This window comes from Barbus barbus (genome assembly GCF_936440315.1).
Source record: "Barbus barbus genome assembly, chromosome: 43".
NCBI lineage: Eukaryota > Metazoa > Chordata > Actinopteri > Cypriniformes > Cyprinidae > Barbus > Barbus barbus.
The window spans coordinates 4,484,700-4,500,631 of NC_136721.1; the positions used below are offsets into that span (position 1 = coordinate 4,484,700).

The 15,932-nt window shown below is 35.8% G+C and overlaps 1 protein-coding gene across 3 annotated transcripts in view; it reads right to left on the bottom strand.

Moving 5' to 3' along the window:
* Positions 1-229: 229 nt before the first annotated feature.
* LOC306862115 (transcription factor COE1-A-like) overlaps positions 230-15,932 on the bottom strand; it is a 130,035-nt gene continuing 114,332 nt past the window's right edge. The window contains exons 12-17 of one of the 3 annotated variants that reach the window (XM_079404755.1): positions 13,268-13,333; positions 11,668-11,830; positions 11,372-11,551; positions 5,556-5,750; positions 4,639-4,707; positions 230-3,660 (exon numbers count right to left, since the gene is read on the bottom strand). In XM_079404755.1, the coding sequence (XP_079260881.1) occupies positions 4,640-4,707; positions 5,556-5,750; positions 11,372-11,551; positions 11,668-11,830; positions 13,268-13,333 (672 nt within the window). In that variant the 3' untranslated portion in view covers positions 230-3,660; position 4,639. Of the gene's footprint in view, positions 3,661-4,126; positions 4,708-5,555; positions 5,751-11,371; positions 11,552-11,667; positions 11,846-13,267; positions 13,334-15,932 lie in introns of those variants that run through there. The other 2 variants (XM_079404753.1, XM_079404754.1) reach the window with 2 other exon arrangements.

The window sequence follows — 15,932 nt, forward strand, 5'->3', positions numbered from 1 at the left end:
GTAATTATAAATGTAATTACAGAAACTAATTACAGATGTAATTACATATAGGTATTTTTAAAAAATATAAGTACAATGTATGAACATGTATGTACACAATAAGTGCATTGAATCAAATGATTAATGTAAAAGTACATAGTAGTTAAGGCCACTTAATATAAAGTGGGACCAAAAATTGTATTCTATTTTTTTTAATCAACAACAAAAAAAAAAACACAAAGAATGAAGTCACAGACAAGAGGAAACTTTAATTAAATATTGTGAAAGTCAAAAAGTTATTTTACAGTTCAAAGGTAATTTACAAAATGATCATCTTTACAGTAGTTTCTTTTTATATTTTTCACCAGTAATAACTGCCCACTGAAAGTCCAGTCTACAACATGTATGTAATCAACAGGAAAAGTAGTAGCAGATGACTTGTCAATTTGGATCCGTGACATATTAATCAATAAATCAAGTAGCCATCAAATGATAACTTTGCAATCGATGCCCATTTAAATAATGGAAAAAGCCATGATTCAGAAAGAAATGAGCCACATAAACCGACTTAGATGTTCAAGAAACACAGAACGTTTTGTGATGTGATGGAATGACATGAATGAGCGAATAGCTGTATAGACTCTTGTGCTGTTACTCCATAGTTTAACTTGTTCATTTATAGTTTTATCTAACCAAACTATCTAAATATTTTTTAAAAAATAAATAAATCATGTAAAAAAAGAGAAATCTGCATTAAGACATTTGATTGTTGGTACACTTCCACAAAAAAAAAAAAACAAGGATTGTGGAATTATTCACAAAGGAAATAAAGGGGGAAAAAGTGTATTTTACCTTTAAAAAAGCAAATTCCAGACAGAAAATATTCAAAACCAGGGAGATATTACTGTATATTTGCTGAGCATGAACTATCGTTTTCTCTGCAAGTTCCAGAGAAGCAAAATTAAAAGATTATATTGTTTACACGTTGAATATACTCTCAAACTTCATTGCATTAAAATACAAACTATTTAACAAATCTTGCCATCTGAAACAAAAACAATGTTAGAAAATGGTATAACATTTTCATAGAGAGGGAAGAAAAAAAAATCCAATTGCTCTGTGCGAACGTAAAAAAAAAAAAACGTTGTTCTTCGACATACAAAAATTACTATACAAATAAAATTCCAAAATCACATTTATGGACACGACTTGGCAGATGACGAAATAAAAACAGATCATCGCCAAATAATGAGCGAAAACATGCAAACGTGAAGACAGTTTCAAGCGATACATACAATATTCATATGGATATCCTACATATATCCCTTTGTGATCATCAAAACCTCAGAGCTAAAGTCAATGAGATCTGCTAAGCATGTCGTAAACATTATATCAGTGACACTAGGTTGTCTAGGTTAAAGCTGCCTTATGACTCCATTCTGATGTATAAATATATTTAAAACAATGACTTTGGCAAAATAAAAGAGAATTATAAAATCTAACATATTTATCAGTCTGTACAAAGCATACACGCCAGAATCCAATGTAATGCTTCATCTAGATCTCAGATCATTCGTGAGAAGGGTACAGAGATTTCACAGTGCTGACTATGCCGTAACATCCAAACCCTTCATCTCCTGAACATACACTCAGACTGATCTACATCGGTAGTTCTCAACTGGTGGGACGGGGCCTAAAAATGGGCAACAGGTCTAATCTGATAGGGGGAAAAACATTGGTAAATCAAAATAATTATATAATGTGCATAGTGATTTGGATGCATTTCAATGTTGATTTTAAAAACATTTTCATTACTTTTGAATGATAATTTCAGGGCTGTGTTGGGTAAACATAGTTAAAACCAGTTGAGAACCACTGAACTGCAAGAAAACCAAAAGAGCTCCAATACTTAATAGTCTTCCTCCTCGACCTTTCAGTCGGTTCAGTCTGAACATTATCTACTGGAGGACGTCCATTGCAAACTAAAGTATAAAAAAGTTATCACAGTTTTTTCTACAACACAAACAAATTAAAAGGAAAAAGGTCATTAAAATGGCATGAAACTCTAATAATTTGCGTTTTTTGTTTTTGACACTGCAAATCCTCTATAGACAGTAGAAGGCAGCAATCGCTTTTTGGGCTTTTTGACGGCCTTGTCTCTGTATATAATGAGGGCTTGACACTTTTGCGTTACTATGGGTGTTTGGTCTATACATTTTGGCATTACATAATGATACAACTGGGTAGAGATGAGCATGAAATGTCAAATGTTGCCTTCAAGTCATGGCGGATTTACCAACTCAATATCTTCATCTCCAGTGAGAAACTTTAGTTTCTTTTATTTAAGTCTTTCTGAGTTAGTGCTGTGCCAATTCAAATCCTTGAGGACACAAACTGATCTTAATAACTTTGAAAATTGACTGTTAATATGCAGTTTGTGTGCTATGGATCAAGAATAGCAATAAAGCTAAACCGATCTACTTTTATGCGACAAATGCGACCGAACACTACTTTTATGAGACAGAACTATCAATCTTTGAAGGAATAACTATAAAAAAATGCATAAAGCATCAGGAACACACTATACATGCATCCTTTGCCTTTAAAGTGATAGTTCACCCAAAAATGAAAATTCGGTCATCATTTATTCACCCTCAAGTTGTTCCAAACATGTATGAATTTTATTCTTCTGTTGAACACAAAAGATATTTTAAAGCATGTGGGTAACCAAACAGGTTTGGAACAACTTGAGAGTGAGAAAATGATGAGTTTTCATTTTTGGGAAAACTATCCCTTTAGTTTTGTTGCAATGGTGCTAAAAAGCTTACCATTAATTTAAAAAGAGAGCAATATGAAATTGCCAAACATGCCCATTTTTCCCAACCAAAAAAGTTTTTTGAATCTAAACTTCCCAGAAGGACTTGAAGGCAGCATAATATCAACAAATGGAATATGAATGTGAAAATCAAGACAGTGACAATGCAAAGGAACTGAGTTTCTCAGCTCTGAATTGGTTTTTAACCATGGTAAAAAAAAAAAAAAAAAAATTTCACAGCCGCAGTTTTAATATGAGTTTACATTGCTGGCATTTTGTACACTGATTGACTTCAGTTCTTCAAATTCAAATGCAATTTCATAGATTCAGTGGGACATTACTGAGCAAAAATCACCTGCAATCCTTCATCTAAAATCATAAATAGAAACCACTGCAATATTGTGTCAGGTATCATTTCATAAAAGGGTGGTACACACAGAAACACACAAATATGATGGCAAATCAATAACTACGTTTTTAAAATAAATATACCTCTCATGTTATAGTGTAGACGGGGCAGGTGAGCATCATTTGTGCTGTCGCCCCTTATCTTAAAAAGTGTCTAGAAGGTGAGTACAAATTTCAACATCAAAACAGGGAGGTACAACAGTTCAGTTCGATATTTTTCTCGTATCGTTCTTCCTCTATATCTTTTTGTTTCAAAGCAGATTGTGTTTAAAAAGGGCCTGAGTTTGTAGTTTTTCATCCTTCAGAACAGGACCGCGAGGTCAGTTCAGCGCCGGAGTATTCTGCACACGCTCAGTGAGACCAGTGGCATGAAAGAGCATGTTTCATCTTTCTGTCTGCACACACACACACACACACACACACACCCTACATTGGAGGAACGATCATTCCAGGGATAACTGCGAAGAGAGAAAGACACAGTGTTAGTTCACTTTACTCCATTAAACATGCCATCATTGAAACGGACCTGGCTGTGCATAAAAATGAAGTGTGAGAGAATTAAACTAACGTCTAAGAGTTTGAGTTGCACAGCAAAGCAAGCACCAGCTATGAGTCTGGACACCGTTTCATATTTTTTGCAGTTCTTTAAATTCAGAAATCAGTTTCCACATCTACGTAACAAACTGTGGCCCCTTCAGACGAGGGATAAATCCTAATCTCTTTCAGCGTCAATGCAAAATTGGCAAAAACGAGACACTTGAAGAGCTTGATTAAACATCGTTTGTAAACCATTTCATGCTTGTCCTGGTGTACACCACTAAAAATTATGAATTCAAGGAAATCTGAGACAGTCTATCACATCATTCATGCCAGAAACTTCCCTCTCTTTAGTTAGGCCAACATTAAGTTTTTTTTTTTTTTTTTACACACGAGGAAAATGCTTAGCACTGCAGATCTGACTCAGCATGAGTTTAGCAACTGCTGACAAACAAGAAACGAAGAGAGGTGAACTGTTTTGCATTCTCTAGGAACCGCTGGAGGTGAAACACAACCTTGAAAGCATGCAAACACACACTCACACATAAAACGGACACACTGTAACATAATTTTCAATGTAACATGTTCTGCAGGTATATAGCATGATGTACTGAAACAGAAAAATGCTTTGTGATATATGGGAAACATGGGATATTTAAAGGTGAAGTGCAAAATAATGACTGTTTTCGAACAGGTTTCTCAAACATGCCTCTTGTCTGTCACTTCCAGCTCACATCACCGAATTTCTTAGAGCTGGGATTGTAAGTATTTTAACATCAGACTATGTACCTCACCTTGTTTTTTTATTATACTAGAGCAATGTTATTTGTTGGTAAATGGATGATCAGATATAGAAACAGTGGGATGGATGTGGGAGGAGTAACAGATGAGTAACATACTTCAGGAGAAGGCCAGGCCCTGGAGCGCGCTGGCTGTGGAGTACTTGTTAGAGTCGACAAAAGACTGATCTGAGGGCAGTGGAGAGAAGAAGAAGGGAAAGGGAAAGAAGAGAGCGAGATGTTAATATCAGATCGAATGATGGGTAAGTATATTGTCAAAAGGAAGATTAGATATTCATGCCTCTAGTTTACTGTGTCACAGATCCTCACTGGACTTTAGAGGTGACACATACATTGCCATTCAGATGTTTGGGGTCAGTAAGATTATTATTATTCAGCAAGGACGCATTAAATTGGATAAAAGTGATGTTTATGCTGCCAAAAATATTATAATATAATAATTCAGTATCACCGAAACATCCTTACTGTCATATTTCCCTAGTGAAAAATAAATATGCTAAACTGCATTTGAAACACATTTATTTCATGCTATGTATACTACAAATACATTTACATATTTATGAACGTAATAAATATACCCTGCAATTACTTAAAAATGGATCAACTCATTTTGTACTTAATGCACTTTAATTGTGCCGAAGTTGTGCTGAAGTCCAACTAAAGATATAGTGGACTGAAGTATATTTGATTATGCTAAAGTTCAGGAACACTTTAAATATCTTGCATTTAAAGACCAATATTATTCAAAGATCATACAATCCTCCTCAATAGTGACATTAAAACACAATTTAGGCTTAATATTAAGAAATCTATATTGTGCACAAGTAGTACTCCAAATAAAGTCTTTTTTTGAAAAGTCGACCCTCTGGAAGTAATTTGAACACTTTTATACAGTGTTGTCAGTGAACATTCATTTTATTGCTGCAGTATTTTCAGTTTTTAAAGTTTGATGAAGTCATTACTGTCATAAAAATCCCACCCCAGCAGAATTTGAGTGTGAAGGACTTGTGCGTTACCTTGGAGACCGTTACCATTGGTGCTAGTGCATGTAGGTGGAGGTGAGGATTGGGGCCGAACGACAGGAGCGAACGCGCTCTTCTGTTTCACAGCTGAAACCATGTTTGCCGGAGAAAAGGAGAAGATTCCAGAGGAGCTGCTGCAGTTTGAGGGCAGGCTGGTGGAGGAGGCCATGGTTGGGCTGGAGGGGACAACTGCAGGAATGCACAGAACGGGGTTGAGAAACATATTTTGGATTCAGCAGAAAGACAAGCAAGGAAGCGATAAATTAGGAAACAAAAAGGCTTGTGGGAAAGAGATTAGTTGTAATTAATCTCAATCACAGAAGAATACATTTGAACAATTGCCCTAGTACAAAAGTAATATATTTAAAATATATTTATGTCATACTAAGTATGGTTCAAATCTATTAACATATTTACTTATTGATGTAAAAATTATAATTCAACTTTATTTGGAGTACTCAGTGGTGTAGTCTAGTTTTTTTGTAGTGAGCATACTGTGATTTTCCCTCCCTCACCCATCCCAGAGCGACACCCCATAAGCACCATCACACTCACTAATGTGTACAGTATGCATCTACATGTAACTGACAGCATTCTGAAAGACTTCTAATGTGATATCAACATGTCAGTTTAATATAAGCACCACAAGACTGGACATTTACAGCTGACGTTTACATTTACAGCTGGGGAGACTGGACTGATTTTCTACTGTTTAGTGTTAATCATCTAACTCAGCCAGTTAAGAGCTACATTTATCCTGAATATGGTCCCTGGAGCAAAGGTTTTTTCAATGAACATTTAAGAGTGCCTGTTTTTAAATTCCCTAGCCTGACCTTCAGTCCACAAGGCTGGCCAGGAGTTCTCATCTCTCTCATCATCTGAAACAAGGAGATATAAACATTGTATTCGGTTTAACTGCTGTACACAGATACACACATACACAGAATCTGATCCACTTCATTGATCCACCACACTAACGTCACTGAAGTTATTAGCTTGTTATGTTAGCCTGAGAAAGTCAACATACTGTTGTACTATTTAAACTTATTATTATTCTTCTGAGACCAATAATTTTCAATTGTATTGTATATCCTCCTCCTAGGACTTTAATGTTACAAGCAGCAAACTTGGCAGAGACCTTGGACCTGATCTGTAGTTTGTTGCTAAATCTTTTTTAACTGATAAAACTTATGTATAAATAATTATCCAAATTCAAAGATTTCACATAGACTTGCATTAGCTGAGTGAAAATACCCTCTCTAGAGGACAATTTCAGTCCTCAGAATCTTTTAACTCCCCTCATTTACTTTAATTTTTAAAAAGATACATTTACAAATAAATGCACACTTTCCTTTATGCTGCCAAGTAAAGCTAACACATTTGATTGTGACCAGGTCAGGTAATGAGTGTGTGAAAGACGCTTGGGACAGTTGACTGATCTGTCACTGCTCCCAGGGCCATAGCTGGGGTTGGCGGGACCCTGGTGCAGGTTGTACCAACACATTCTCACTCCCAACTCGTCACATATTGAAGCTTGGCCAGGACCAATTGGCGTCGCTTTTTGACCCCCTTTAGTGTCATTTTTCAACTTGCAGGGTCCTCCGTTGTTTTCAGCTGTTTGTCTTAATTTAATGGTTTGCATGCTTTTGTAAAAAGTAGAAATGATTTTATATAAATGTATACTTTTATTGGAGCACCTAACCCCACCCCTACCCTAAACCTACCCACTTCTGAACAATATAAAACATGTAACAGGCGAATATAAGTGCAGTCACAGGTATTTATTGCAAAAACTGACCATTAAAAAGCAGTATAAAAGCATTACAAACAAGTTGTGTTGCATTCAAAGTCTTCTGAAGCCATACAAAGTCTTATGCGAAGAAGAGAGTAAAACACAAGGTTTTAATCACTGAAAATTATCCCGCTGCGTTAATGCGTTAATGCGTACATCTCATTCAAAAGCATACTCCCGTCCCGTAGCATTACACAATTGGTCACAAGACACACGGGAGACAATAGCATTTCACAACCAAGGCTGACGTAAGGCTTCCTCTGGCAGCATTTTTTGAAATTGCACACAGACTGCAGCACGCAGAATGAGCTTTACGGCAGACGGAGACGCAATGGCGTCTATTCCTCTCACAAATCAATCGTTTTGCTTCGGAAGACTTGGAATATTAATACTTTTCGAATAAATTATGACAGAAGTTGTATCTGCCTGTCTGCCTTGTGTTTTATTGACAAATGGTAGGTTTAGGGGCAGGGGTTGGGTTACATGCTCATAAATGTTTTCCTGTAGCTCAAATGGTAGCGCAATGCGCTAGCAACGCTAAGGTCATGGGTTCGATTCCCAGGGAAAGCAAGAGCTGATAAAATGTAAAAACTGTAACTTGAATGCAATGTAAGTCGCTTTGGATAAAAGCGTCTGCTAAATGCATAAATGTAAATGTAAATGTAAATGTGTAAATAATGTGATATAAACTGTTGTGACTGTTTACATTGAAAAATCACACCCCAACGTATATGCAATAATGGCAATATTATTATCCAATATATAATTGAATGATGACGACAAAATTCCCAGTACCTTTGGCGTCGGCATATTGACGCCAAGGCTTTCTTCTTTAAAACACTGGAGGACCCTGCAAGTCGAAAAATGATGCTAAGGGGGTACCTTGAGCGTCAAAAAGCGACCAGTGGTCCTGACCAAGCTTCAAAACGTTACAAGTTGGGAGTGAGAACGTGTTGTGTAAAGAGCTGTGAGTGATTTTCTCTGATTTAATTTCTTGGATTAACATTAAGAACACTGACAGCAGCTAGTAAATTAGACGCGATCACTTTAAGAGACAATACATCCAACACATCCGATTTCTCTCTCAACTTTTATGTTCACTTAAGTTTATGTTTACGGCTCTCTGTGTACTCATTTGAGTTTTTCCACTTCCTGTCTTTGAATGCTTTAAACTCTTTTGAATGTTTAAATAAGCAAAACACGTGCAAATGATAAGCTTTCATGGCAACGCGCAGCAGTGGCACATTTTTTAGGATGGCCTCAGCCAGTCAGTTGAAATCGAAAGAGTTGCGCAATAGCACTGATCATCAACAGAAACACAGCGTAATAAAGTCAGTGCTTTGATCTCAACACAGACAGGGTGAATGTATGAATGAACAAGTTCACAACGATGTTCTTACGTGGTCGCCGTGATATTGCGAAGTAACACATCTCCCTGGATCAACATCTTTTGTTCATCCTGGATCAACATTACTGTCCAAAAATATAGACTTAACCCAATCCCAACCCCTAAACCTAACCCTACCCATAATTTATTCCTAAAATCAGTGTGAAATGATAGCTGATTAACAAGGGTGTAGAAGCACCTAACCCTGATCATAAGCCTAAAACAGATATTTCCAGAAAAGTTATCCCTCAATTCTGATTGGTTGATTGGAATGTTGATCCAGGAACATGATGTACTTGGTGAAATCACGCTCACCGTTGTGACGTATCATCACGCTTTTTAAGTAGGAATACGGAAGTCCTTGACCTTTCCTAGTGGGTATACGGCGTATACCTGCGTGTCACGTAGACTACACCACTTGGAGTGCTACTTGTGCACAATGCACATTTCATAATATTAAGCCTAAAATGTGTTTAAGTTACACTATTGATGAGGATTGTTTGATTTTTGAATAATATCGGTCTTTAAAAGCAAGATATTTAAAGTGTACCTGAAGCATACTTGCAATAGTTCCACTAGCACAATCAAATATACTTCAGTATATCTTTAGTAGTTGTTCCAATTTAGCAGACTTTAAGAAAAAGTACAAATGCAGGGGATTTTTATTAAGTGCATAAATAGGTAAATGTATTTGTAGTATACTCAGTTCAGTTCAATTATATTTTAGTATATTTATTTTTCACTAGGGTGTATATTTCTTAAACACAAATTTTGATGCTAAAAATTATACCAATTAAAATATAGGCGACAACTACAAGTAAGCCATTTTTAGGCTGATGTCTTGTGACATGCTCAAAATGTTGTTCAAATTAGTTCAAAACCATATAACAAAGGCAGAATCCATTTATCAAGTTTTAACTAATCAATTAGTGAAAACTGGAAGCTTAACAGGGGTCTCTGAGATTGATTGGAAGTGTCTGATGGAGTCAGTGGGCCTTATAATACTTGTTAACATTGCTGGATGTTAGCAGTGAAATTGAAGTGTTGCCCCTTCAGTTACTTTATTGATTTAATTAACAGTGTGTAATACACAGGCCAACATGGAATTTAAATTTGATAGAGGCAATGAAAGCCTGTTTTTGTAAAGAAGACCAGAGTCATCAGAGGATAGAGTGGGCAGGGTTGCATTGCCGAATTCCTGATTGCTTTTTTTTCCTTTGCACGGGATGTTTTGCGTGCTGCTCGTCTCGCCTTTTTAAGATTTAATGTCAGATTGCTCCCCTGAACACACACCCTCACTGCTCAAGTCATAATTAAACAAACAAACACATCACTCTTGGAATATTCCAAATTCTTTTGTCTCTGGCTCACTTTCGCATGACTGGTTAATTGGAAAGAGCAAGCAATTACGTATTAGCTCAATAAATAACAGCTGAAGTGAGGTGACACTGTCAGGCGAACAGAAGAGAGAGAGGAGAGAATTTTTTAAGAGCTGTTGAATATAGACTGCAGAGCATTGTGGGAATTCTATCAGACCTAAAGGCCCATATTGTCAGACTTCCTGCAATGATTGTGCATCAAAGACAGAAGTTTGTTTGGAAACAAGGGTTTGTTGGAGCATGTTAATTAAACACTTCAACTGTCAAATTTCACCCCATAAAACAATAGTTCCAAAATACTGTATTTTAAACGCCTTTTGAATGGATTTTATCACTCACACAAAAGCATGTCACAGTAGGTCTGAAGTCTTGACATCACATTTTGTCACGTCTTCAAGTGAAAGTCAGATTTAAAAGCTACAGCAGAGGGAAGATTTAAGTTAAAAATATCAATCTGTTCCTGACATAAAGCAATCATATGGCTTCAGATAACTTGGAAGTATAATACATGGACCATGTGGACTACACAAAAAAAAAAAAAAATGAAACTCAGAAATTGCTAGTCAATTTTACGAATAATTACAAAGAAATAGCAGGTACCACATTAAATTAAATGTAAAATTTTGAAGTGGAAAGACTAAAGTAGTGTTTTCTTGTAAAACGTACTCCAATTAATAATAACATTATTTCCAATTATTTATAATAATTATTTTGTGAATTTGAGTGAATTTATATAATTTCACATTCACTGGAAAAGAGCAGCTTGGACATTCTGTTAAACATCTACTTTTGTGTTTTATGAAAGAAAGGAAGAACATATGTGACCCTGGAGCACAAAACCAGTCATAAGTCGCTGTGGTATATTTGTAGAAATAGCCAACAATACATTGTATGGGTCAAAATGATCCATTTTGCTTTTATGCCAAAAATCATTAGGATATTAAGTAAAGATCATATTCCATGAAGATATTTTGTAAATTTCCTACCGTAAATATATCAAAACTCAATTTTTGATTATTAACATGCATTGCTAATAATTTTATTTGGACAACTTTATTCCACTCAGATTCCAAATTTTCAAATAGTTGTATCTCAGCCAAATATTGTCCGATCCTAACATACCATACATCAATGGAAAGCTTATTTAGTCTAGCTTTCGGGTGATGTAGGAATTTCAATTTCAAAAAATTGACCCTTATGACTGGTTTTGTGGTCCAGGGTCACATATAGAATATCACGTCTCAATACTCACTTGCGTAGGGCGAGTTGGCGGCAGAGCCGTTCAGGAAGCTTGGGGAGCCGGTCAGGTTGGTCATGCCGCTGTTGCCGTAGCCGTTCATGCTGGTGGATACCGTACTGTAACTGCTCTGCTGAGGGGTGGAACTGGGCACATATCCGTGTGGTGATACGCTACTCGTGTTACGACTGAAACCTGCAGCCAGACGCAGAGAAAACTTCAACTTAGCCTTACATCAAAGTAGCGTGGCAGTATTCAGCTTTGATAACCTTGTCTGTGAAGAGGGAAAAAGCAAGAGAATAACATCTCACCCTGGTTTCCACCCTGTGACGACTCTGAGACGTTAACAGCGAGCTGTCCAGTGAAGGAGTTCACTCCCATCATGCTTGCATGGACGGAGCTGTTGGTGAGTCCGGTGAGCTGGTTGTGGTTTCGTGGCACATTGTACAGGGCTTCAGCAATGTCTGCTGCTCGCTTAAGAATGATTTCCTAAGGAAAAATGATCCATCATCTCTCACAATTGAACACTTTCAACTTTTATGTCCCTGGACTGATTTTGCCAACACTTTATATTGATGGTCGCTTTTAGACATTATGTTTACTATAAGCAACTAAATGTCCATCAACAGTCATTAGAGTATTTGTAGACTGTCTGCTTATTATCTGCTAACACTTTATTTTGATGTTCCCCAACACACATTGTACTGGCTATAACTTTGCAAGTACATGTCAACTTATTCTACTAACCCTAACCTAACAGTCAAATACTCTACTAATACTCTAATGAGTTATAGTTTACATGTATTTGCAAAGTTACTTATAGTCAACTGAATTTCTAGGGAGACCATCAAAAAATGTGAAAAAAAAAATTATAATTAAGAATTCAAAAAAAAAAAGATTATATGAAGTTCAATTAAAAAACTTTATATTATGACTTTATTTTTTCCAATGCTTTTTATATGTTATTGTTTACTTCTGTCAGAGTTTCAATAATAAAATATGAAAATGCAACAAAAATTTAAAACTGTTACAACCTAAATAAAAATGATAAATTTTTATATTTATTGTCTTAAATTAATTTAAATTAGTGCTGTCAAATGATTAATCGCATCCAAAATAAAAGTTTTTGTCGACATAATATATGTGTGTGTGCTGTGTATATTTTTTATGTATATTTAAATACACACCCATGCATGTATATAATTAAATACATATGTTTTATATATATATATATATATATATATATATATATATATATATAAATTACATGAATATAAATATATACATGTAAATACATGTAAATATTTTCTAAATATATACCGTATGTGTGTGTATTCATACATATTCATAATAAATATACATAGTACACACACATATATATTATGAAAACAAAAGCTTTTATTTTGGATGCGATTAATCATTTGACACCACTAATTTAAATGCGTAACACAAATTACATCCGTTGTGGTTTCATGTCCGTCTTGGCTAACTATTTTCCTTCAAAAGTTATACTTATGAAAGTAGCTTTAGAAAAAGTAATTACTCATTTTATTAAAAAATATTTGAAATGCCATTTTCAAATGGTCATTCCCATCATAGAACACTATTAAACCCAATAAATTATTAGATGTGTTAGAAATGCCACCACAATTTTTCAGTTTTTCGATGGGGGAAAAATCATAATTGTTCTGTAATGTTTGTACACCGCTGGACATTATTCATAGACAGATTAAATAAAACTTTTTTATGTTTTTTTTTTTTTTTTTTTTTGTACATTGTATTTTAATATATATGTTTAAATTTGCAGGTCATTTTAAGTTTTCAGGGCCGAAAATACAGATAGAAACACCCATATATTATAATTTATGCAACTGTCATTTTTCAATGATAATCAAGGAGTTTCTTCCTCACCTGGTTGTTATGAGGCATTCCATAAAGTGCTTCCACTAGATCTGCTGCTCTCTTCAAAATCACTTCCTGTATGCACAACAAAACAAACAAAGGAAATATTACTGATAAAAAAGTTTGAGAACCAATTTCATCCTCAGTTCAATATTTATACATTTACAATCCATAATACTTGTCACTTATAACTATACAATCTGATATTGTTCTCTTTCAAAGATAAAAAAGGGTTGAATTTCCGTTTAATAACATCGACGATCACAGCCAAGTGGAACACATGGAGCTGATGTTTGCTCAATTGTTCTGTGTCTGTCAGGATGAAAAAGTGCAGTATTTCAGCAAACATCTGCTTTGCGTTGTGGAAGGACAATGCAATCTATGTTTGCAGTGAAGGTCACTCGGTTTCACAGAACTGGGCAATAACTCAGCGGAGAGCCAGCTCTCGTAAGAGCTCTTGCGATGACGGTACATCAGAGATGGAATCGATGCGTTCCTGCTAATGAGAAGTAATTACTTTAACATATGCTTTTCTGCGCAGTCACATGATGGGGAAGAAGGACAACGGGTGTCATGACTGTTTAAGTGCAATGGCTGGAAAACATTAGCGACTTTTGTGTTGCTTTAATAATGTGATTATGTGGCTTGTGCAATATCTCCACATTATCAAACTAGCATGGGATGTGCAAGCATGGGAGAAGTGCATGTCTTGGCCAGTAAAAGTTGAGACATGAAATCCTGTGTTTGAACAAATTTTCACAAACAATGAATTAATGATGCAATACAGATCACATCATGTAGGTTTGTCATTGGACATCTCTCATAAATCAAATGCAATAACAAGTAAAAATACCCTTATGGAAAAACCACACGAATTTCACATTTTCACAAAATTGCAACTTTTGTGTGATTTTGAAACCCATTACCGAGGTTTCACATGTGAAAATTTTAAATCTCAAATGATCAAATATTTTCACACACTGGGCCTCATTCGTAAAACAGAAGAAAACAAAAACAAATCATTTATAAATCATTTCTTCAATTGTTCTGAATTGCACCGATATAAATGTAAATGACATAAAACAAATCAACCACAACTTTCTTAATCAGTCATAAATCTAAATTGTACATAGAATCAATTCTATGCTAATTGTTTAATTTTTATAAATATAAATATATTGCATATAAATGTAAATTGTTTTTACAAACAATTTACAAATCCTTTTTTTCTGCTCATGTATAAAAAATAATGAGGCCCTTTAATTTTACATGCAATTAAAATTCATGTTTTTGTAAATTATACTGTTCTTAGATGTTTAAATTGCAGAACCGTTCACACGGTCCTCAAGTATTTCCCTTATATTTCTCCATCCTGTATGTTGGCGAGTGGGAGATCTTTGGGAGAAGTTTATGCAGAAGGGCGCTGCTCCAGCTAACCGAGTGACAGGCAGAAAATTGCTCCCCCCTCTGAATGCAACCTTCACCAGGAACTTACCCCTTAGCATGTGTGTGTGTGAGTGCTGTGTTGGAACATATTGCCTCCCAATCAGCCCTGGGGTGTGTCGCACCATGCACACACACACACACACACACACATACGGACACAAACGCACAAACAAAACTTGACGGGGGGTCAGGCAAGCAATGAGGAGTTTTAGTGCGCTGTCCAAGGTGCTAAATTCACTCAATTATGGCCATGCTGGCACTGTGTTAACCTCTCATTATCGTCATGGGGAGCTGTTAGAGCGATAGATCCTGCAGCGAGAGTGAGGAGGCGGAGGAGAGTCCCTCTGCAGCCCAGCGTGGGGGAGCGCGAGCGGTATACTGGCGAGCGAAAGGGCCCGAATGAACGTGGGGCGGCCTGGAGGCAGTGAATTCCCAGTACGTGCGAGTTCAGCCAAAACATCAGTCAAATTCAGCGGAAAAGATGAGGAGCAGAGGTCGATGATGAATACTGTATAACAGAAACACTGAGCTCTATACATCACAAATGTAATATGTTTTCCTATGCCTTTGGACCAGGTACTAAGCCTCATCCATAAAAGTCAAACAGTGATCAGTTCGGTTCAGAAATCATAAAACTCACATGAAAGAAAACATGCAAATCATGACAAAACTAATAATCAAACAGACCTATAAGTTAAAGACAATCCTGGTCAACAATAGCTCACCCAACACCTTCAAAAACTGACAATTGCCCTAACATTATATGTCTGTGCCTCACATGTTTAGATCATCATTTTGATAAAGCGATTTATTGTTCTGCATTTGCTCACAGTGTTGATTAGATCTGCTCTGATGCAGCAAGACATCAGCAGATGATGACATCATAAGCTGATGACAACAGCAAATTTGGCTTCCCGGAAAGGTTTTTAGTTGATATTTCCTAAAACCTGCTATTTAACCCTATAAAGTCAACTTTATTATATTTTATACACAGATTTCTAAGTCCAGATCATCTTTGCATTGCATTGCAAGTATAAAGCTTTGGTCATAAAACTAAGCATTTAAATATCACCTTACTAAACATTATTGGGAGATACATACACTGTAAAAAAAAAAAAAAAAAATTGAGCATACTTAAAAGCGTAAGGCAACCAGCTTCAGCAGATTTTTGCGTTTTCTCAACTTATTTTTTAGGAAATTTCTCAACTTTTTTTTGTATGAAGTTGAG